The sequence below is a fragment of the Desmodus rotundus genome, chromosome 7 (genome assembly GCF_022682495.2).
Source record: "Desmodus rotundus isolate HL8 chromosome 7, HLdesRot8A.1, whole genome shotgun sequence".
Classification (NCBI taxonomy): domain Eukaryota; kingdom Metazoa; phylum Chordata; class Mammalia; order Chiroptera; family Phyllostomidae; genus Desmodus; species Desmodus rotundus.
Window position 1 is genome coordinate 93,145,890 of NC_071393.1, and position 24,472 is coordinate 93,170,361.

The 24,472-nt window shown below is 39.8% G+C and overlaps 1 protein-coding gene across 2 annotated transcripts in view; it reads left to right on the top strand.

The window, feature by feature from the left end:
* Positions 1-24,472, top strand: part of USP3 (ubiquitin specific peptidase 3) — a 93,599-nt gene that overhangs the window by 53,829 nt on the left and 15,298 nt on the right. For both annotated transcript variants that reach the window (XM_024568124.4, XM_071221983.1), the window contains exons 6-11: positions 806-888; positions 2,247-2,360; positions 4,939-5,052; positions 10,515-10,661; positions 14,306-14,412; positions 14,583-14,663. In XM_024568124.4, the coding sequence (XP_024423892.1) occupies positions 806-888; positions 2,247-2,360; positions 4,939-5,052; positions 10,515-10,661; positions 14,306-14,412; positions 14,583-14,663 (646 nt within the window). The remainder of the gene's footprint in view (positions 1-805; positions 889-2,246; positions 2,361-4,938; positions 5,053-10,514; positions 10,662-14,305; positions 14,413-14,582; positions 14,664-24,472) is intronic.

Genomic DNA, 24,472 nt, shown 5'->3' on the forward strand with positions numbered 1-24,472 from the left:
AACCATCTGTTGTTACCAGATGTATGAGCCATTAATGGATTAGCAAAATTTAAAAATCACGAGATACTTGAATAATTTTGCCCCGCATCTACAATAACTACCTCTCTGCCCTCGTGCTAGCTATGTATAGACACTTATTAAAGGGTCACGACTTTGTGGAGGAAGGAGCTAAAGTGCTCTCTGGCCATCTGAATTATGGGCAGAGATGCTTTGAGTTGGATTGGCAGATTTCACTTCCAGTGTTCAGGTGTTGCGTTCAGATGTCATAGTGCATTTGTGGGGCTAATCAGAAAACCAGGCTTCAGTTTAAGGGAAGTTCAAGTAGTTAAAGATGGATATTCCATTGCTATGAAAACATATATCGGTCATTTATGCATGGCTTAGAATTAAAAGTTTGGGAACAGAAATATTAGGGGTGTATCAGTTTATATTTTTCAATTTGTAGTAGGTTTAATAGAATCTTACAAAGTCATTAAGTCTTAATCTTTATTTCTTTTAAGGGTCTTCCTGGTTTTTGCATTGTGTGCCGCATGGTACTTACAATGCTGATTTCCTCATAAAACTTCCGTAAGATACTGCCATTTACAACAAACCCAGGATCAGAAACAACCTTCTAAACATATCTAGACACTAATACAGAGAATGTAAACAGAGTGTGAAATACTGGTTGGACAGAAAAGGACAAATTCCAAGCTGGCTTGATTCTAGAGTTTCAAATACTATAGGCCTTTGCTTTGCTTTGATGTTTGGAACAGCTAGCCTTCTCTGGGCACTACTGATGGCCTCCTCTTGTCCCGTTTTATAGGGAAGCACCACGGCCATTTGTGCCACAGGCCTTCGGAATTTGGGGAACACGTGTTTTATGAATGCCATCCTTCAGTCACTCAGGTAATGTGACAGAGCTTAAGTATCTGATGTTGGTTTCTGGTGGAGTGGTTAAGAGCAGAGGCTGTGGGCTCAGTGCCTCTCTGCCATTGACTCTAGTCATATGGCTGGGGGGCAAGTCACCTCAATTCCTTAGTTCTTCTCATCAGTGAAATTGGAGATAATAGTTTTACCTCACAGGGTTGTTGGGATGATTAAAGAGTATAATTTGCATAAAGTGCTTATTAGAAAAGTGCCTAGCATTACATAGCTGCCTGCTGTTATTATTTGTTTCCTATTGCTTCTTGAAAAGGCTAGAGCAGAGGCCAGCAAAGTTTTTCTATAAAAGGCCAGATTAAATACATATTTTTATCATTTTTTTATTAATAGTCAAATTTATTTGTCTCCATTTTCCCACCATCACTTTCCCCTGCCCCACTCACCCCCACCTCCCATCCTCAATCCTCCCCACTTTGGCTTTGTCCATGGGTCCTTTTTACATGTTCTTTGATATTTTTAATCTTTGCATGCCATATACAATCTCATATATTCTTTTCTCCTCTACCCACCCCACCCATTTTAAACAGCTGCTTAAAAATGTAAAAGCTCACTGGCCCAGGGCCAGATATGCTGTGTGGGCTGTAGTTTGCAGACTCCTAGACTACAGGGAGCCTTGATCAGAAAACTTATTTGAATCATTAGTTGAGTCTTAGGTGTGGTCATAAGACCGGATGTTTAGAAGATCTTCAGAATGTAAGATAAGCAGTAAATATAAAATGACCAAGAAGGCTTGGTCCTAGGTTGTATTGAGTAAATTATTTTGAAAGTTGTATACTTTTAGATTTTAATGAACCATCAAAGGTCAGAATAAATTATCTCCCCAAGGCCACCTTGCTAATAAGGAGCAGAAGCTGTATTTGATCTCTCCTGTTAGCTTAGCCAGTTTGCTCAAAGAAGAAATTTTAGTCATGACTGAATTCTCCTTGCTAGTCTATGTATCTAAACAATGTGTTTGGTTTCGTGGTCTGTCAGTATTTGAGGGTTTGAGGAAGTTGTTGACCAACTGGACACAAGCACCCTGAGAAGAGAGCAATGGTGACAGCCTGTAGGTGTGGGCACGGGGATTGAAGATTGAGGAGTTTTGGAACAGAGGTTCTGCTTTAAGATGACTTTCTACAAAGTCACCTACAATATTTATACTGTCTCTTGGAATAAATGTGGAAACAATAAAAAAACTCAGTGCAAGAGACTACATTGAGTACAATATAAAGGAAAAATTGAAAGATCACATTTTCAAAATCCATATGTACGTTTCATAGAACTTTCTTTACCATCCTAGTATATTAAAAAATAATAATTTTCTTCCCTTCCTTTTTAAATAGTAACATTGAACAGTTTTGCTGTTATTTCAAAGAACTGCCTGCTGTGGAGTTAAGGAATGGGAAGACGGCAGGAAGGCGCACATACCACACCAGGAGCCAAGGGGATAACAATGTGTGAGTTCTAAGAATATGTTCTTTCTGGCTCTGAGCTACCAAACAAATGACTCTTACTGGTGATTTCCATTGCATATGTGAGTTCACGGGCACATACATTTTTAAAAACTCCTCTTCTAAAAATCGTGTGTTAAGTATCTAGCTGGTGATCTTGATAATTGTTGGAATTCTTGTATATGTATTTATCTAAAAAGCAGCATAAATTTAGCATCTACTTATTGAAATCTTTGTGAATTTGGACATTCTAAAATTGACATCTGTACATGAAGTATAGTTCTAGGTGTAGACCAGCATGAATATCATTAATCTTTGTGAATTGATTTGACTGACAGTGTTGGGTAAACCCATCTTAGATAATAAAGTTAATTCATAGTCATCAATACAGTCAATTCTTCATTGACATGAAGAGGGAAAAAATGGACAGTTATTGAGAACCAATATGTATTCACTGCAGACACGCTCTATTTGGGGATAGAAAATCTGTCTTATTGTGATTGTTAGGGGCATGTTTTTTCATATCTTACCATTACTGAAATAGGGCTATGACTAATAATCTGTGCATATTTTAATGTAATGTTTTCCCTGCCTGCCCATCCCCACACCCACACATCCCGTCCAAACACATTCCAGAAAGCCACCTTATAATCTGGCGCTGTTCTGTCTAGGTGGCTGAGGGAGACCAGGACAGAACATGTTAGACCAGTGTACAGTATGGCTGGAGCCAAAACATGGGGGAACTTTAAAGCCAGGCATTGATTGGAGCAGAGATGGAATGACATCACTAAAAGTGGTGTTTTGATAACGACATGTAGGATGAACTGGAAAATGCCTGTGTTCAAGGAGGTTTCACAGTTTCACACTCTATAGTAATTGGTTTGGAGGGGATAGTAGTGAAATGAAGAGGAAAAAATACATGTGCACAAAACTTAAGGAAGAATGACTGGTACGTGATTAATGTCATTTAGGGTTTAGTGACAAACAATAAAAATTGCTTCTCGCCGTCTTAGGCAGAAAAGAAATTTACTGAAGGTCTAAGTGGGGCCCCTACCATTACTGGATGGGTAGAAAATCAGGTCTGAAGTCTGGGCATCCAGAACCAAAGCCACAATCAGTACACAGATCTTTCCCAGAAAGATATCACTGCTCCCACCACCCAGTGCTGCACCGTAGCGCCTGCTGCCGGCACTGCTGGAGCTGGTGCTGGGTGAATGCTGTTGTTGTTGGCCCTGCACTACAGATGACGCCTTTTGCCACCACGAAGGATTTGGCACTGCCCCAGCTTCTTTGCATCCCATACACCTGCTTCAAAGATGCAGAACCCACACCATGTACCTGAGTCTTGGCTGCAGGGGGAGGGGTGGAGGGATGGGCCTTTCCAGCTTCCACAGTGGGAAGCAGGCTCTGACTTTCACCAATACTCTTAAGGTGGAGAATTCCTCAAACATAAGTTCAGGTACTAAAAGTAAAAAATATGCTTTGTATTCCAGGGATCTACTGGATAACGGGTTGAGAAAGAGATACTGAGATTCCCTGAGATATGAATTAGGTATCCATGAGTATGGTAGTTGTATCGACAGATATAGTCATTGAAGTTAAGGAGGTTTATCAGTTTAGCTACATGCATAGATAACCAAAATTAACAGTGACTGAAACTCCCATGCAGAAGTTGGTGGGCTGTGTGAAACAGCTCTGTCTAGGGATGTTTCACACAGTCATCAGGCTCCCTCTAGCTCTTTGTTCCCCCAGCCCTGGTGTGGGACTCTCAGCCACATAGTCCAGGATGGTTGCCGTAGTACTACCATTTCGTCCTCATTCCAGCCAGAAAGGAAGAAGAAAGAGGTTAATAAGGACTATTTCTCTTTAAGGAAATTTCTCAGAAGTTGAACACATTCATAGTTGTTTGTTCTAGGAGTTCATGTGCCAAGAAAAAAAAAATTGAAGTTGTATTCCCATGGAGAAGAGGAGGGTGGATACTGGGGGACAGTAGGGAGAGTACAGAGAGCAGGCTCAGTACACAATGAGTTTGAAGTTACAGGAGGCCACCCAGTGGAAAATCCCTGTTGGAAGCTGGAGAAACCTGAATAAAAGGAGTCATGAGAAAATGTGGCTTTTAGATTTGGATTTTTGAGAGTCCGTGGTGTAGAGCCGAGTGCTGAAGCTTGTGGCCAGAGGAAGCCTCTGCGGCAAGGATGAGGGGTGGGAAGTGCTCCTAGGGAAGGGCAAGGAGGGGAAATGCAGGGGATGGAGAAAGAGAGTCTGTTAATTGTATTAAGTTTTAAAAATGTATATTCTTAAGTAATTTGGTTTATAGCTTATCTGTTGCTTTATTGTACAAATGTGGCAGTACTTAGGCACAAACTTCACCATATGGATCAAAAATTGGTTTTGTCAGTAATTAACTATATACGTGGGTTTTTGAGATGCTCTTACTTAACTGTCAGACTTAGCTCAGAAGAGACCAGACCCTTTTTATGTTTTCACATTTTTATATATTATGAATTTTAGACAGTTGGATGTTGTGCATTGAAATAGCAGCCTCTCATTAATGCTAAGAGCATCATCCCTTCTTTTTTCCCAGGTCTTTGGTCGAAGAGTTCAGAAAGACACTGTGTGCTTTGTGGCAAGGGAGCCAGACTGCATTTAGCCCAGAGTCCTTATTTTATGTTGTTTGGAAGATTATGCCGAATTTTAGGTAAGTATTATTTAATGAAAGATACTTAAAACATTAATACTAGTCTTCACACTGTTGTTGAGGCAATTTCCAGTGAAGCAGTGGTATTCTAAATAGTAGAGATGGGCTTTGCTTTTTTGTTTTTTTAAAGGATAAAAACAGAAGTTGGATATATTTCACTAGACAAATGTTTAAATAATAGGTAGATGTTAGAAATGTCTTTAACAGAGGGTAGGGTATTTTGTTGTTATAAAAACAAAGCCCTTATAAATAACTTCATGTACTCTAGGAAAAACACTGGACAAAATTTCCTTTATTCTTTCAAAATCTTATAAAGAATAATTACTACCATACACTGTCTTGTTATTTCAACTAAAAACAGTCCAAATGTAATCAGTAGAAATCCAGGGTATTATAGTCACTGTTCTGCTCTGGGTTCTGAAGGTCTTAGGAGACTGTGGTCAAGACCATTGGGATTCACCGTGCAGAGGGTAGCTGTGCTGCATCCATACATGGCTGTGGAGTCGCTGTGTTTTCTGTGCTCGCTCCCTAGCCTCACTTTGAGTAGGGCAACAGCCCTGCTGTCAGAGGACCCTGCCTCTTCTCCCCGCTTAGTCCCCCCTGTAGGGCTTCAGGCAATAGCAGATTTGGTGCACTGCGGTTTTTTGACAACGGCTTTGACAACGGCCGTGCCACCTTCTGTTGATTTTACCCTTTGAGGCAAGTCGTGGTTCTTACTAGTCATGATTTTTGCACCTTATGAACATCACTCTCCTTCTCTCTCTCTTTTTTTTTTTTTTACACAAAACCAGCATGCTGAAGTAAAACTTAGCATATTATTGCCTAGTAGTGGTTTAGATACGTTGCTAATATACAGAAATGTTTAGAAGGTAACAACTTCAGAGAACTCTTAAGTCCTTGTGATTGACTGTTGTTACCTCTGATCTTTGATTGGAAGGAAAATTTTTGTATATACCATGCCATTTAAATCTCCTCCCAGAAGAAACTAATTTTGTAAGGATTTTAGGATTTCTTGACTCTTAGTTGGAAAGGTGGAAATGGCTGTTAAATTATCACTAATTAGGTTTGGATTTAATATAAAATAACCTAGTCACCTAGTCAGACTCTTGCTAGGGATTTAATCTGTATTTTACTCTATTCCCCAGCCATTGGTTTTGCTTTCCAGGAGTAACCACAGCTACTAGGTTACTGTGTGTCCTTTCAGTGATGCTCTCTGTGTGCATATAAAAGTATGTGTGTTTATAACATAAATAGTAACAGTTTTTAACATAAATTTTAACATAAATGGTAACATATCTTTTTTCCTACTTTGAGATGATTCATATTAGTATATAAATAGCTTTTTCAGTCCATTTTAGGACTGCATAGTTTTCTACTTTATGGTTGTATCATAATCTATTTAAGAGTCCCCTAAGAAAGGGGACTTTTGTTTTTAATCTTTTGTTGTTCCAAACTGTGCTGCAGTGGATAGATAGCCTCATCCCTACATATGCAAGTACCTAAAAGAAGAGTTGCCGATTCAAAAGATACTGGCTTTTGTAATTTTGATAGTCTTTCCTGCTACCCTTTGCTTTCTTTGATGTGATTTTTTCTTGTCACCTCTGTATCTTTGTCGTGTGCTTCCTGACTACGGTATTTGCCTTGTGGTCCCATCTCTTATTTTAGGGTCCAGCTTAATGCTAACACTCTCCAGGACAGTCTCTTGATAATTCAGATCAGGTCTGGTATTTATTTCCTTGCTTCTCATATCACTTACGTGCTATTTCTACCTTCACATATAACTCAGTTTAAATATTCAGCTTGGCTTCCCAAAACAGAGTGTTCTTTAGTTTTTAAAAATATTAGTTCTTATAATTAATATTTAAAGATGAGTGAGTAAATTACTGAAACATTATCTTATATTTGCTAACTATTCTACTTGGCTTTGTAGAAAACATAAAAGATCTTTGTATACAATAAAGAGGTCTTAGCCTATTATAATTTAAGAGTAATTTTAATGGGGTTATATAGAGAACTTTAACAAGTACTGCGCAGGATATTTTATATTTAAACAATATTAGTTCCATCTAGGAATTTTGCTATTGTGGTTTTTTTGCATTTGTAAACAAAAAAAGTCATTTTTGAAATCTTCTCTTTTTTTTGGTGTTTTTGGCTTGAAGAAAGCCAGCGGTGATTGGTGCTACTGGATAGAAATAGCTAAACTGAACTGATTTTGGTTTTGCAGATACTTTATACAGAACAAATTATTCAAAATAATTTAGAATTCTTTTATGAATGTTAAAGATACTTTAAATACAAACGGAACCTAAAATTTTACTGTGTCCTAGGTATTTTAGAAAAAAACTTGTTCTAGAATGATAAAAATTTGATCCTGTAGAGCAGCAATTTTCAACCAGTGTGCTGCCAGAATTTTTACCACATGCAATACCTGACTATGTAGTCAGGGGCGCTGACCTCTTTTCCCTTAGAGTGTCAAAGTAAAAAATGATTAACGGCCAACACAAAATAGCCATCTGGTGTGAATGAATCAAAATTATGCCAAAATTTGTTGTGTCAGATTGGCAAAAAATATTTCTGGTGTGTTGCAGAGTTTCAGTAATTACTCTGTGCGTGCCGTGAGATGGGAAAGGGTGCACATCGCTGCTGCAGAGGCGTGTCTTACTCCTCATTGGCCTGTGCCGTTCCACACACTGCGTGCCGGTGCTGCCCGGACGCAGAGAGGACTCAGTAATGTCCAGGTGCGGGTCACAACTTGCAGTGTCGGGGCACCACACAAGCCCCTTTGTGTTTCTGTATTCTGTGGTGCCTGATTATTTGGAGTGTCTGCTTTTCACACTCAAGCCAGCTGCCATTTTCTTTGATGATTCTGTATTGGCGCATCTCGTTCTTTTACAGATTTGGGAGAATATGAGTGGCCTCATTGTGCCAGAAATTGTTGTGAAGAGCCAGTTGCCCCCGTGTTCCTGTATGTTGTGCTTCAACAGTGCCCCTCTTTCCCAGCCCCCTCATTCAGAAGGGATGATTCATAATCTTTCAGGCTTTTAATATTTGCACTGTGCTCTCCAACAGTTATTTCTCACAGCCTCTTTACGACAGATTTCCTGGAGGAGGCAATCCTCCAGGTGGCCAAAAGTGAAGATGAGGAAGTGTGAAAACTGGAGCCACTGTTACTTCCCTGTCTTTTCTTGCAGTTGGGCTCTGTCACAGAGATGCCGGGGGGCTCTTCATAAATCCATTTCCTCACTAACTCACAAACGCCTCTTTGGGTGGCATCAGTGAACTAATCTGTACACAACATAAATATTGCACCCAAATGTGAGGAGCGTTTCCTTTAGCATGATTACCAAACAAGAGAAACCCAAGCTGACTGCAGAGGAAATTCTGAAGCCCAGATTGTGCAATATAATTGGCAAGTAATTAAAAAGATAACTGAAGTCTGTTGAATTTAACATACTAAATAATATTAAGACTTTCAGATAAGTCAGTGAAAGGTTTATTTAAATGTTTAAAAATAGAATTGTAAATGTCTCGTTAGTCAGAACCAGAAAATTTCCATAGTCTTTGAGGAGACTCTTTTCTGGTAAAGATCACAAATTAAAGCAGAAACTGATAACTTACCCTTATAAAACAGCTGTGTTCCGTGACCTTGTATAGGTCAAAAATGTATTTCTAATGGTAAAAGAAACATTACAGAATAATGTATCTTGATATAAGAAATGAGAATCATGGTATTGTTGGCACATTCATTGGGAAGATTATTTTTAAAAAAGGGATGGATATGTATTTGAGGAAAATGCAAATTAGCATAAATATAATGTACTGACTGGTTTTTTATGATCCCTTTTAGAAACATGATTAGGTATCAGATTACTTTGGTGAATTAAATATGTGATAGGATTTCAAAGATGACCTAAAATAGCAATATTACCTTTGAGTCATGAAAAACAAGGATGTCGTGTTGAAAAAAGTGTAAATCACCTCCTCAGATATGTAAAGGAACTACCAACTTTGAGTACGTTGGACTGTGAATGTTAACATTTTTATTCATACAGCTCTTAGAAGAAATACTCGAACACACTGTATTTAGTACCTAAGTAGTTCAGAAAAAGTTATAGTGCAATGCTAAAGTGGCTTCTGATTTAAGTTCCATTGATTAGGCAGATTGTTTTCATCGTTTATAATTTCCAGGAGAAAGTCCAGGAAATGGGGGAAAATATATACTGGGGGAACCTCTGGTTGAAAGAAATTTGCTTGTAGAACCGTTGCCTGGAAGAGCGGTGGAAGTTTTGACTCAAGACTGAGCCAGAAAAACTTGAGATTTTGAGGATAGATTAAAGAGAACCTTCCATGCTGGAAAAATGTAGGCAGAAGTCTTTTTTATTACAGTTTTCATTGCTTGACTTATTTTATTTACATAGACCTCTGTGACTTTCCAACTGCATCCGCTTTATTTTCTGTCCGCCTCCATTTCTGCTTGCTTCTCATTGATCTGGATGAGAATTCCATACAATTTCCTATCTGAATATAGTGTAAGAAGTAACCTAAAAGTATGTTGATATATATATTCAAATTTTCGAATAGAGAATAATTGTGCCTGAGTCAATGCATTTTTAAAGTATCTATTTTAAAAATGTCTTTTGAACTGAGATTAGGATGCAAGTGTACAGTGGTAGATATCTTTAACTTTTTAGATATTTTTCTTTTCCTTTCAGTCAGTGTTTTAAAATTAGTATTTTCAATCTAAAAAAATTAAGTTTAAATGCCAGATTTCATATAGTGGTGGCTTAGACCTAGGGTTTTTGTTTTTGTTTTGTTTTTTAAGACTTTATTTATTTTTAGAGAGAGGGGAAGGGAAGGAGAGAAACATCAATGTATGGTTGCCTTTTGCATGCCCCCAGTTGGGCACCTGGCCTGCAATCCAGGCACATGCCCAGACTGGGAATGGAACACTGGTGACCCCTTGGTTCGCAGGCTGGCGCTCAATCCACTGAGCCACACCAGCCAGTTAGACCTAGTTTTGTGGTGAGATTAAGATACGAAATTTCAACAGTTTGCGTGTCTTCTAGAGGGGCCAGTGGGATAGTGGGAAGGTTCAGAGTCCATCTGGGACAGAGACGTGGGTTAGAGTCCCATCTCTGTGGGACTCTAGACAAATCACACCCCTGACCCCCCCTTCTTTTGCCTCTCAGTGTCCCTCATCTCTAAAGTGGGGTCAATTGAGATAATGACAAGTCCAATTAGCTCTAATATTTCATGCTTTCAGTCTTGTTTTTGAGTAGTAGAATTTTCCTCTTGTTGAAAAATTTTGTGTGTAATACATGGAATGAGTGGGAATAAAAAGTCCAGGAGCCTCACTGTGTTCTGAGCTCAGGGCAGCAGCCCTGCCCAGTGCTTTTCCTTCCTGCCTGTTTGGCTGCGCAGGCGGAGCCTCCCCAGTGACAGACTGTTTCTGTTTGTTTCAGGGGTTATCAGCAGCAGGATGCCCATGAATTCATGCGCTACCTTTTGGACCATCTGCACTTGGAACTCCAAGGCGGTTTCAACGGTGTTTCCCGCTCGGCAATTCTTCAGGAGAATTCTACTCTGTCTGCGAGTAACAAATGTTGCATGTAAGATTGAGTTTCCTTTGGTGTTTTAGATAAGCCTTAGATACTTCTGTTGGTATTATTTTTAGGTTTATAATGGAAGGTGGAGAGTTTTCCTTAACTTTCTTTGAAAATTTTGTGCACTTAAACTTTGTGACCATGTCTCACACTTTCAGACTAGAGGTATCTTACATTTGCATCTTGGTGTAGTTCTGACTGTTACTTGGTATAGCTCATTTTAAAATTTGGAAAAACAATAGAAAATATTTGTACAATTTAGCACTTAAAAGTTTTCCTCTAAATGCAGTGAGTAATGGATTGAAGACTTATTTTCATATACTAATTATATTTGTTCACTAAAAACAAAGGCTTAAAATATTTTTGAATGTGAATTACAATATTTTGGATTTTCCTAAAGTACAAGGTCTGTCTGGAAAAAGTCTGGCCATTGTTAATATAACAAGAACAGTTTGCATGACATCAGTGTAGCCTGGCAGCCAAGGAGAGTGGACTGTAATGCGCATGTGTGAACAATGACGACTTCACTGTACTAGTCAGTGGGGTCGGTAGACACCATTGAGTGAGTGTGTGTACTGTGTGGCTGTCACATTCAAAATCACTGAGTGAGTAGAGCAATGAATCTGCAGCAAATTTTGTGTTAAGCTTGAACATTCCTCTGTGGAAACTATTCCAGTGATTCAGAAGGCCACACCTGTAGGCAGCTGGTGATTGGCAGCTTCATTACCACAAGGCACCCACTCATGCATCATGTCTTATGTAGAGTTTTTTGGTAAAACATCAAATCACGCATGTGACTCAGCCCCCATGGAGCCCAGATTTGGTGCCCTGTGACTTCTGGCTTTTCCCTTTGAAAAGGAAGAGATTTCAGACCATCAGTGAGATTCAGGAAATTATGACAGGGCAGCTGATGGCGATTGGGAGAACCGTGTGAGGTCCCAAGGTGCCTGCTTTGAAGGTGACTGAGGCACCCTTGTCCTATGTGCAGTGTTTCTTCTATCTTGTATCTTCAATAAATGTCTCTATTTTTCATATTACATGGCTGGATACATTCTGGACAGACCTCGTATATCTGTTCTTTATTGAAATTGAGGAATTTGTAAGCTCTTAGAATTTTTTCTTACCTCTTGATATGAACAAAACAAACCTTTTGGATTGCTTTTCCAAGTACTGATACCCCTAAATATACATTGAGATTAGAATGTTTATTTTGCTAAAATATCATAGATGCTTTATGATATTTTAACCTAGATATCGGTTAGTTATAGTCTCCTTTGGTTCATATTTTGAAAAGTTTTGTGTTGACCTATACAGGAAAGGGATTTCTAAGACAAACTCCCCCAAAGAAACAAAGAGTAGGTGATATACAGAGGTTGCTGTAGTATGGCCTGGCAGTCCATAAATCTGACTAGTAGGAGAAGGTCTTTTTAATGACTGAACAGTCTCATAGCAAATCTGGCTGTATCAGAGAAGGGTAAGCACTGTGAATTGCCGTGCTTCTCAAAAGGTTTGGCCTTCCAGGTCCTCGTAGCTGTGATTCCGTTTAGAACCCAGTACAGATAGGGAAGGGACCTTTGGTAGCATTGTTTTTGCTGCTAGCACCAAACTAAAAATAGTATTAAATGAAAAATCCTGTTCTGCATTTTGACTTGATTAGTATTCTTTTCTCAGAGGCAGAAATTACAAAGGAAGAACTACATTAAGTTTAAATGTTCTGCTTTGTAATAAAGTAGTTTCTATTTAAATTAGAGGCAGCATTGGCCCTGACTGGGTGGCTAAGTTGGAGCATCGTCCTGTACACCAGAAGGCTGGGGGTTTGATTCCTGGTCAGGGCACACACCCAGGTTGTGGGTTCCATCCTCAGTTGGGGCGTGTATGTGAGGCCACCCAGTCGTCGTTTCTCTCTCACGTCAATAAACTTTTTTTTTTTTTAAGGCAGCATTGTATGTAAACATCAGTATGAACGGGTCAGTCGTAGTCCCTTATTTCCAGTAGTTATTATTTGGGTATATCCTTTGTTTATGACACAGATACGAAACCTAAAACCTGCGATGCCCATGGTGTTTACAGTTCCCAGTGTGTCTTCCCATATTCCTTCCCGTACACAGCTTTTGTTTAGGAACTAAACAAAAAGCCTTATGAACAACTTAAAAAAATAAATAAAGCTGCAGTGTATTTCTTTTGCCTGTAAAGGAAGGAAGCCAAAGGAAGCAGACTTTTAAAATAATAGAGTTGCTCAGGTAGGTTTTGTCTGTGTGATCACCGTAGTTAATGGGGAGCAGTTCAGAAAGCAGGGCTGAGTGTATGGGGAGTGTCGTTGATCACAAGTGTCAAAGCGCCTCAGACCCTGCTGGCTGAGAAGCATTTACTGGCTCAAGTTAACTGTAAGTGCACCAAGAGTGCTGTATGTGTGTGTTGTAGTAGTACTGATGATGGCAAGACATTGAAACAGACTCAGTAGTCATGATATTGGTTACAGTAAGAGCACGGGCATAGTGTTAAGAACAGCTGCTTAGGCCAGACCAGCACCTACGACCTTGGGCCCAGATACTTAACCCTTTGGACCTCAGCTTCCTGGTGTGTAAGACAGGGAGCATTGCACCTACCTCACAGCTGCTGTGTGGGCCAGCTGGGTTAGTAAGTGGGAAGTGCTTAGTGCGACACCTGGCACGTGCGGTGCTGGTCATGCTCTCCCTGGTGCACTTGCTCAGTTGTGCTTGGGTCCGCTTTGCGTCCGCACTGTGACTGCCAGGCCCTGTCAAAAAGAGAGGGAGGTACACGTTTGAAATCGGTACTTAAGGAATAAAAGCAAAAAGCCAGGTATCATCCTAATTATCATAGTAATAAAAAGCCCTTAACACACTCTAAGGGCTTTCTTATTGGTAAGCACTTGTCTGAAAGCACTGTACATGTTTACATAACTCATTTCATCTTCACACCAGGCCTCTGAGATAGCTGGACGTTACTCCTGTTTTACGTTTGATGAACTGAGGCCCGGAGAGGTTCACTAACATTAGGACAATTCGTTTTCTAATTGAAGTGATGTATCCTTGATCTCCACAAAGGGATTGTTTATAATACTCTCTTAAGTTAGCTTTTTAGAAGGCTTGTTGACAGCAAAATTTAGCACTTCAATTGTGAAGTCATACCTCCACCCAGAAATTACTAAATAAGTATTAAATCTCTTACTTTTTTTCTCCCAAGCTTGACAGATGACCACCTGAAAACTGGAAATCTATTTCTGATTGAGGTGGTTGTTCAAAGTAAAGTAATTGAGAGCCCCGTGTAAGATGAGAGGCCTTGCAAAGATTCCAGTATAAGGCAGTTCCATCTTTTCTTGGGGATGTACTTGTGGGGAAAGGGCCCTCCTGCCCTGAGTGTAGGCATTCATTCACAAGATCCAATTGCTGGGGAAGGTAAATGTCCAGTGTGGATTACTTTGGTTTTGGAAGAGGGCCTGGGGGGAGTCCAGTCAATGGCTTAAACCTTTTATTTAGTGTACATCTATATAGTTCTGAAGTTTTTGCATTATTTTGTAATTTAAATAAATATAAATGATACCCATTCCCCCAGAGGGAGTCACCTATAGGAGCTTTTACACATTTACCTTAGTTTTTTACTGATGTGTTTTCCTGTGTGGTTTTCTTTAGAAATGGAGCATCTACGGTTGTCACAGCTATATTTGGGGGCATTCTCCAAAATGAGGTTAACTGCCTCATATGTGGGACAGAATCTAGAAAGTTTGACCCATTCCTAGGTAAGATATATTTGGTATATGGCAATATGACATTGTATTATTATAATTTTAATGTTCCCTTTTAAAATTAAGACAGTGGTAATAAATCATTAAATATATGCCAGTTTTGGAAATTGCTTTTTGAATGTGGTTATATGACTTTAACAGCTGTTTTCCTATTTCTTTTTAAGACCTTTCTTTAGATATTCCAAGTCAGTTCAGAAATAAACGCTCTAAGAATCAAGAAAATGGACCGGTTTGTTCATTACGAGGTAAGATACTAAGTTAATGGTCTAGAATTCTTTTCTCCCTCTGAATACCTGAATATATTTATCAGCTCTGTCTACTTGTACTGTGTTGTTAATCACTTTAGTGAATTTGTGTTATAACTGAACAAAAGTCAAACCTGGATGTCTCTTCCTGTCTAAAAAAAATCTATTTATAAGAATGCCTGCCAGAGATACTAGGTCAAGCATAAAATATTTCTCATCTTTCTCTTTTAAAAGTGAAAGTCCATAACAAAACCTCTTCTGACCTGATGAAATAGAATTTATTTTATGGATATCCAACTACTATCCACAGAAAGAATAAACACTTAGCAAAGTTTTACAAATTATGCTGTTATTTAATTCTTTTATATGACAAGTAGTTTAAGAAATCTGTTGACACCACTGTTGGTTAAGCCCAAGGCCCTACTTGTAATTGCAAGACTTGAAATTCACATTTACTTTGCAAGATTTTGAACAACCTGAACAGCCTTTTTCCTGATGACTATTAAGCACTTTAGTAAAAGCAGAAGACCTATCCTTGACCAACCACCGTAATGACTGACTGTCCCCATTAGTCATGGAAGAAACTAGGATAGAAGAAAGAGGACGTAGTACGTGTTCTCTCATTAACTAATTGAACATTGAAGGCAAGTAACAATTTCTGCCCTAAATTGTATGCTTGCTCAAAGTAATTCTTTTCTCATGCTGAACTGTGTTAGGGAGTGCTATCATAATTATAGATAGATTGAAAGGTAGGTGGATATTTTTTCTTAAAAAAAAAAAAGATTCTATTAGTTGAAAACTGTACTCTTGTATAGCAACCACAGTCATATTGGACTATTAAAATTTAGATAAAATTTAAAATTTTCAGTTGCTCACCTGCACTAGCCAATTTCAAGTGTTCAGTAACCACGTGGCTGGTGGCTGTTGTACTGGGTAGCACCGATGCAGGGCATTTCCTTTATTGCAGAAGATTCTACCGGGCAGTGCTGCCCTAGAATCAAACTATTCTAATAAAAATGTAACCGTTGGGGGTGGGGCAGTCTTCTCTGGGTCACAGGTGCATGATGCAGTGTTTGGCTTGTTGAAAGAGGAGCCGCAGAGGTATTGCTCGTAGAACTGTTGCTTAGGTAGTTTCTGGAAGTCTCTCAGGAGATGACTGTCAGAGACACTGGACTACTCTAAGAAACAAGAGCCAGCCAACTGTGTGTATTATCGATGCTTTCAGTCTGTTCCCGACTATGCAAGTGCTGTGCCTTTTGAGCAGGAGTACAGAGGAAATTTAAGGAAGCCCTGCCCACTCCCCTTTTCCCGAAAACGTATGCCTGCAGTGTGTTTCTCCACAACTGTTTTTGGCCTATTTGAGATAAATATCACAATATACTTCATATCAAATGTCAGCTCATTTTCCCTTTATATTTATAGCATGTGAATATAGGCAAACTTAACCATAAAACATTATTTGATCAGCTAGAGGAAATCAGTGATAATCAAATTATTAAAGGAATTAACCTTAAACTATATAATCTAAATCTAAATTGGATTGACTTTATTTTGAAATTTCTTCCATAAGAACAGTAGTAGGACTGACATTAATTTTTAAAAAAATAGTTTTCCTTGATATAAGTATGTGGGTATTTATTTGAAAAATATCTCCTAACATTTAACAAAGCCCAGTGAGTCTACATGGTCTCTGGCTGGAAGCCCCAGAGACACTGGTTTGTTCAGGCTTCTTTCCTTTCTTCTCAGCTGTGCACCCGGTCCCGAATTGCCCACATACGTGCCTCTTACCGCTTTCTGTGGCATTTCACTGGTCACTTGTCCCAGAATGCCAATATACCACCCTTCCCTTCCTGAGACCATCCAGGAGGAGAGTGTATGACATAGCTTATTAGGTGGTTGGTTGGTACTACAAACAAGAAAAATGGCAAAAGGAGATGATAAACTCAAAACAAATATTTGTAATATACACATGAAAACAAGTATTTAGACAAAGTATATGAACAAGAAAAAATGCAAATGGTCAATTTAACACCCAAAATGTCTCACTTACATTCAAGAAAGTGTAAGTAAAACAAAATTTGTCTGAATGATAAAGACAGATTATATTTTTTGTTAGTGAAAGTTTTGGAAAGTGGGCACTCATATTGGTGTTGGGAGTAGAAATTGGTACAGTTGTTTTTGGAGGGTAGTAATCACCATTTTTAAAATTTTTACTTATTTTTTATCCTCAGCTGAGGACATGCCCATTGATTTTAGAGAGAGAGGAAGGGAGGGAGAAAGAGGGAAAGAAACATTGATCCATTGCCTCTCGAACATGCCCTGACCAGGGACCAAACCTGCAATCTAGGCATGTGCCCTGACCTCGAGTTGAACCTGTGACCTTCCAGTTTGCAGGACTGTGCTCCAACTAACTGTATCACACTGGCCAGGGCCATCATCATTTTTAGAAGGCATTTCTTTAGACATAGTAATTTCACTTGCAAATGTAGACAATAACATATGTAAAAGATATTCACTGAAGCATTCTGTTACTGCAGAAAATCAGAAATAATTTATATGCCCAACAGTAGGGCATTGGTTCAGTAAATTATACTTTGTAGCAATTAAGAAAGCTAAAGTTGGTGAATAGGCAGGCCACAGAAAGATAAATACAAAATATTGTAGAGTAAAACAGTATCCATGGAAGTATGTATATAGAATTAATCCATTTGTGTATGACTAAAAAAATTTATATGTTTATTAAATTCTTGAGCAGCATTCACTGTCTTCACAGTTATCTTCGGGGGATGGGGTTCAGGAAGAAAAGGATTTGTGGCTTATGTGTTCTTGCTCTTTATATTGTTCGACTTCTTTAACCTATTGTGTCACCTTTATAATTAGGTATTTTGAGGGAGTGAAAAAGATGGACTAATTTATACATACTTCCCAATTACTGCTTTGCTAAATTAAATTGACTTAATATGTAAAGGTGCTCTAATTTCACCGATCAGTTTTGCTCCCTGCTCCCCACAGGAACGCCATTCAGCAGTTAACGTAACGTAGAAGACTGACCCTTGTGGGATACACGCCCTGAAATCCCTGAGAGTCCTAGGTGTTCCAAAGACCCCAATGGCATATTTTTTTTCCCCTCATGAAATACAAATGAAAAATTTAAGCAGATTCTTGAGATCCTGAATGAGAGATGTGAAGGCGAGTAGAGAACAACAAAGCTTTGCTGAGATGTGAGAGCTGGTACCTGCTAGAGGTTATTCACTGGCCACGTGATTCCTTCACTTCCATGTATGAGCTTGGAGGTGAAATTCATATCTGTGCTGCTGCAAAATATTAAACTGTAGTACATTCCAGGGTCAGACTTTTCAAATATTTAAAGTGGCAATTGTCACATCTGTGAATGTCAAGGATATGCTGTATCCAGGCAATCTTCTTCTTAAATATTTGTGCAAATGTGTTTCCATAATGGTTGTCTTTATTGCAAATAAGAACATTTGGGGACAATTTAAAAAGAGTGCAAAGAGGAAAATAAACGTCTTTTTTTTATATGCCTACTGCCCCAAAATACATGGTTAAGGACATTTTTCTTTAAAAACTGATTTAAAGGCTGTTTTATAAAAGGGCAGCAGTTGAAACTTTTGAGGAAAAAACCTGTTTGTTTTAAACTCATAGAAGCCATTACAAATGGGCCTTAGGTTTTCAGGAGAGCTTAAGAAGCTTTGAAACCCCAGGTGGAGATGACTGGTAGTTCTCAACGAGTTCAGCTGGGGTGTCTAATGTTCCTTCTCTACTAAAATTCCCTGGTGGCCACCCACGGGCACACTGGTCCTCTGACCTGATGCGGCTGAGACAGTGGGGCTGCCTTGTTGTCTGGGGCACAGTAGCAGCTGTGGGGCTCCTGAGCCTGTCGCAGCTGCAGGAAGAGGTGTGAAAACAAAAAGAGGGCCCCTAGAGGCAGCTGGGCCACCGTTTTTTACATTGAGTGTTCGAAAAACTGTGCTTCCCTCGTATTGCTTGTTGTGAGCCGTCTAATGGGGTTTCATTCCATTTCGGTTTATCGCATGGCCTCACATGAAAACGGGGAGGCTCTGAACTATCTTGTGTGTAAATTGGCTGTGGGGGCACTTTGTGGTCACCCTGTATGTTTTAGCCTCTCAGAAAATTAGAAGGAAGGAAAATACAAAGGAGGAACATGTTAGAAAGCAAGAATTTCTGGGGGAAGATGAAAAGAACCTCCTTTGTGTTGGGAAGAAGCTGGAAACTGGAAGGTTGCTGGAGAGAGGGGGCTTCCTTTGGAGAAAAGGAGCTGGGTGATGCAGGGCCAGGTGCTTCCGCCATTTAGCTATTGTGAATAATGCTGTTATGAACATAAATGTACAAACACCTGTTGGAGTCCCTGCTTTTGGTTCTTTTGGGTATAGACCTAGGAGTGGAATTGATGGATCATAGGGTAATTCTACGTGTGACTTTTTGAGAAACCATCAAACTGTTTTCCACAGTGGCTGCACCATTTTACATTCTCGCCAGCAATGCATGGGGGTTCTAATTTCTCCATGTTGTGTATAACGTGTTATTTTCCATTTTTTGTGTTTTAAAAATAGTCACCATCATAATGAGCGTAAAGTGGTATCTCATTGTGGTTTTGATGTGCATTTCCTAATGATTAATAAAGTTGAGTATCTTTTCTCATGCATGTTGGCAAATTATGTATCTTCTTTAAGAGTTTTATGTCTTATGTTTAGGTCTTTGATCCATTTTGAGTTCATTGTTATGTATGGTATTAGGTTAGGGTCCAACTTCACTCTTTTGCGTGTGAATATCCCGTTTTCTCAGCACCATTGGTTGAAAACACTGTCGTTTTCCTTTTGCACGAGCCTGTTGCTCTTGTCAACAATCAGTGGACCATATATTTAAGGGTTTATTTATAGGCTCTCTATTCTAGTTCACCGATCTATGTGCCTGACTTTATTCCAGCACCACACTGTTTTGATTACTGTAACTTTATATTTATAGTGAGTTTTGAAATTAGAAAGTGTTGTGAGTCCTGCAGATTTGTTCTTTTCAGGATTGTTATGGCTAGGCAAGATTCTTTGAGATGCTGTATGAAATTTTATAATGGGCTTTTCTAAGTCTACAAAAAACAGTGCCATTGAGATTTTGATAGAGATTGCATGGAATCTGTGGATCGCTGTGGGTGGTGTTGTCATGGTAACAATAAGGCTCCCATTGCATAACATGGGATGTCTTTCCATGCATTTGTTTTTATAGATTTCTTTCAGCGGTTTTCAGTGTAGTCTTTTGCTTGGTTAAATGTATCACTGAGAATTTTATTATTTTTGATGTTATTGTAAACAGAATTATCTTAATTTCCTTTTTGGATTGTTCATTGTTTATAAAAACAATGATTTTTTTGTGTTAATTTTATATCCTGCAACTGTGCCAAATTCATTTATTCTAATATTAGCAGGGTTTTGTTCTTTAATCTTTAGGGTTTTCTACATACAAGCTCATATAATCTAAGAGATAATTTTACTTTTTTCTTTTTCAATTTGGATGCTTTATTTCTTTTTCGTATCTAATCACTGTGGCTAAAACTTCCAGTACTGTGTTGAACAGAAGTGGGGAAGGAGGCATCCTTGTCTTGGTCCTGATCTTAGGGGAAGAGGTTTTTCATCCTTTGACCACGAATATGATGTTTGCTTTGGGATTTCCTTATATGGTATTTATCATGTTGAAGAAGTTGCCTTCTTTTCCTAGTTTAATGAGTGTTTTCCTGCTCATTTTTAAATATGGAAAATTCTATTTTTCTATCTTATATCTAATTCCCACCAACCCTGGCCCAAGGGCACAGCTTTTTACGTGATGTAACAAATACTCTATGATTAAAGTTCCCATGGCTTCAGCTGTAGAACTTATAAGCACCACAGTGATCACTGAAGGGATGTGCAACACCAGCCACTTATATCCAAGTGTAGTCAGTGCTCTTTACAGCTGGCAGTGTGGAACTTGGGGGGCCCCTGAGGGCAGCACCACTGTGAGTGTGAGGTGTGTGTCAGGAAGCACAGGGGTGGGCGACAGTAGGTTCACAGTTGTTTGTGTGGAAAAGACATGCAGGTCCTGACTCTTACAAAAAAGAACAAGCTCTGTGTTTCATGTACTCACAACTGTAAACCTACTTTTGCCCCCCTCTGTACAAGGTCAAGCAGTGCATCCCCTTTCCTAGGAGCCGTCCTTTATATGAAAAAGGTGATGGGCGGTGTTGCATTTATCTGCTCTGTCAAGACAGAGTTGAAGAGAGAGGAGTCACTGCTCAATGGACAGTGGAAAAGCCTCAAAAAAAATGAGAATGACACCAAGTTGAGGGGAGACAGGTGGGATGACATTCCAGGTATTGCAGTCAGGGAGCAAGGGCATTTAGAGGGTTCCATGCAAGGTGGTGAGGTAGGAAGACCCCACGCTCACCTCCCAGGTACACACTGAATCTGTAGTGAAATATGGAAAAATTTCCTCTGGAAAAAAATCCCAACACTAGCTGAGCAACTCCTGCACATCAGGCAAGTGAGAAGGAAACCACACTGAGGCCGGTGGGAGAGGCTGAGACAAAATCCCTTCCACCCCTGGCATGGTGACCCACAATTGGGAGGGACCTAAAGCCCAGAGCTTCTTCCTGAGGACTGAAGGGTTTGAACCCCATATTGGGCACTGCAGTTTTTAAGATTTGCACCTGAGAGATGAGCCCCCAATTCCCGAGGCCACAGGTAGCGAACTGAGAAATGGCTCTTACAGGGTTCCTGTAGACTTACCACCCTAGGGCCTAGCACAGAGGTTGACGAGGGGAAAGCCGAAGGCTTTGTGTGAAAGAGGCTCAGTTGCTAATCTAAAGCAGTTGCTTGAGGGTGGGACTGCTCCGGGGGTGGAGGCTGGCAGGTGCCATCTTCATGCTGTTCCTTTGCCACCCTCTAGAGTGTGAGTGTCTGCAGAGAGGAGCTTTTACATGACGGGTACCCTGGTTTTGGTGGCTGCTGCCAGAGGACAGCTCTACATTGCCTGCCCTGGGGGCCAGCGGAGCTTACACTCCAGGTCCCACAGCACTATAACTAAGAGAGAACATTCTTAAACACCATTCTTAAACCTTCAGGGCACAGCAAAAGTCAGCAGACCTAGGAGCTCCTTCTGTGAAAAGCAGCTTATTAGCTTATCTTCATAGCTACAGCCTGAAGGGCAGGCTCTAATTAAACACACATCTAAGGCCTGACTGTAATCCTTCCAGAGACCTCAAAGGGTAGGCGCTATCTTCCTGCTTCCCCTCTTCTGTGCTCCAGAGCACCACTCTCTTGCAGGAGAGCTCTTACACACTCTGGTGTCCTGGATTTCGCAGCTGCTGCCCAGGGGGACCTGCATTCCTGGGCCCTACAGGTCTGTAACAGTGGGATAGTTCTTGGAAGGCTACTGCCTCCATGGCACTGCACAGACCAGAGACTGAAATGCTCCCCCTTTTCCCCAGCCTTTCTTCCAGAGAGGCCTGTTTGTGTGTGCCGGACCTTTGGCCTGAGGGGTGGGCTTCAGGTTTGACACACATCCAGGGGGCCTACTTAGGTACCCTCAGGGCACGTAGCCTGGGGTACACCATCTTTGCACTCCCCTCCCCTGCTATAGCTTGCCAGTATCTTCCAGAAAGGAGCCTATATACTTGCATGGAACCTCCATTTTTTCAACTCCAGGGGACACCCCCAGATCACCTGGCTCTAATGGCCGGCCAGCAGGGCTATGCTCACAGTCCCAAAGGACTATGTATACCTGTGCATTCTTTAAAAGCTGCTGCCTAAGAGTCTGGCTTCTTTTCAGGCTGAATCTAGTGGTTGATGGAGATCCTCCCCTTTTCGGGCACTGACACGTCTTGGCACACTGTCAACTACTGGGAGTTATTAAAAATAAAATAGGCTGCTTGGATAATCACAGGTTGTTTTGAGAGACAACTGAGAACTAGGGTAGGGTTAAATGTTAAGGTTCATCTCCATGAGGCCACTACCTTCAAGACTGGGAGAGGTGCCTGTTTCATCCCATGCTCAGAAACCAACACACAGAGTCAAACAAAATGAACAGAGGAACACATTCCAAATGGAAAAAAACACCTCAGAGAAAAACCTTAATGAGACAAAGATAAGTAATTTACCTGATAAAGAGTTCAGAGTAATGGTCAGAAAAGTGCTCACCCATATTGGGAGAATGGATGAACACAGTGGGAACTTCAACAAAGAGATAGAAGATATAAGAGAGTACCAAATACAAGCCATCAAGCTGAAGAACGCAGTAACTGAACTGAAGCATACAGTGGAGGGGTCCACAGCAGACTAGATGACTCAGAAGTATGAGTAAGCTCAGAGAGGGCACAAGGATGCACAAAATCGGAGCAGCAAAGATAATAAAAAAGAATGGCCTGATGAAAATTACAGGCCAAGATCCCTGATTTAAAAAAGTGAAGATAGCTTAAGGGACAATGAAATGCTGTCCTGTGGGCTAACATTTACACTATAGTGGTCCCAGAAAACTTAATTGAAGAAATAATGGCTGAAAACTTCCTTAACCTGAAGAAGGAACCATATCCAGATCCAGGAATCCCAGAGAATTCCAAAGAAGACCAACTCAAAGAGACCCACACTGAGACACATTGTACTTAAAATGTCAAAAGTTAATGACAAGGAGAAACTCTTAAAAGCAGCAAGAGAAAAACAACTTAATGTACATGGGAATCCCCATAGGGACGATCAGATTTTTCAGCAGAAAATTTGCAGGCCAAAAGGGAGGGCACAATATATTCAAAGCACAGCAAGAAAAAAAAAAACAACTTAAGAGTACTGTACCTGACAAAGTTATACATAATACACGATTAAAGTAGAGATAGTCTTCCAGACAAGTGAAAGCTAAAGGAGTTCACCACCACTAAACTAGCCTTAAAAGTAATGTTTAAGGGGCTTCCTTAAGCTGAAAAGAAAGAGTGTTAACTAGCAACAAGAAAACATATGAAAGTATAATCTCATAGACAAAGGTAAAATATATAGTAAAGGTAATAAGTTCATATGAGTTTAAAAGACAAAAGTAGTAAAAACAGCCCTGACAGTGTGGCTCAGTTGGTTGGGCACCATCCTGCAAAGCAAAAGTTCGATTCCCTGGCAGGGCACATGCCTAGGATCTGGGTTCAGTCCCCAGTCAGGGTGCAAATGAGAGGCAACTGATTGATGTTTCTCTCTCTCTCTTTCTCCCTCCCTTCCTCTCTAAAAATAAACAAAATCTTTATTAAAAAGTAGTAAAAATAGCTATAACAACAATTACCTAACAAGTACACAAGATAAAAAGATGTAAAATATGTGAAACACAAAAAATGTGGGTGGGGGAGAGTAAAAATGTAGAGCTTTAGAAAATATTCAAACTTAAGTTATCTTAAAATAGACTGTTATAAATACGAATTGCTATATGTAAGTTTCATGGTAACCAGAAAGCAAAACCTATAATAGATACAAAGATAATGAGGAAGGAATCTAAGAATACCACTACAGAAAGTCATCAAACCACAAAGGAAGAGAGCAAAAGAAAAAAGGAACAGAGAGGAGCTACAAAACAGCCAGAAAACAATGAACAAAATGGTATTAAGTAGTACATACTTACCAGTAATTAATTCAAATGTAAATGTACTAAACACTCCAATCAAAAGACACAGAGTAGCTGAATGGATTTTTAAAAAGGCCCGTTATTATGCTGCCTGTAAGAGACTTGCTTCAGATATAAGGACACGCAGAGAGTAAGGGGATGGAAAGATATTC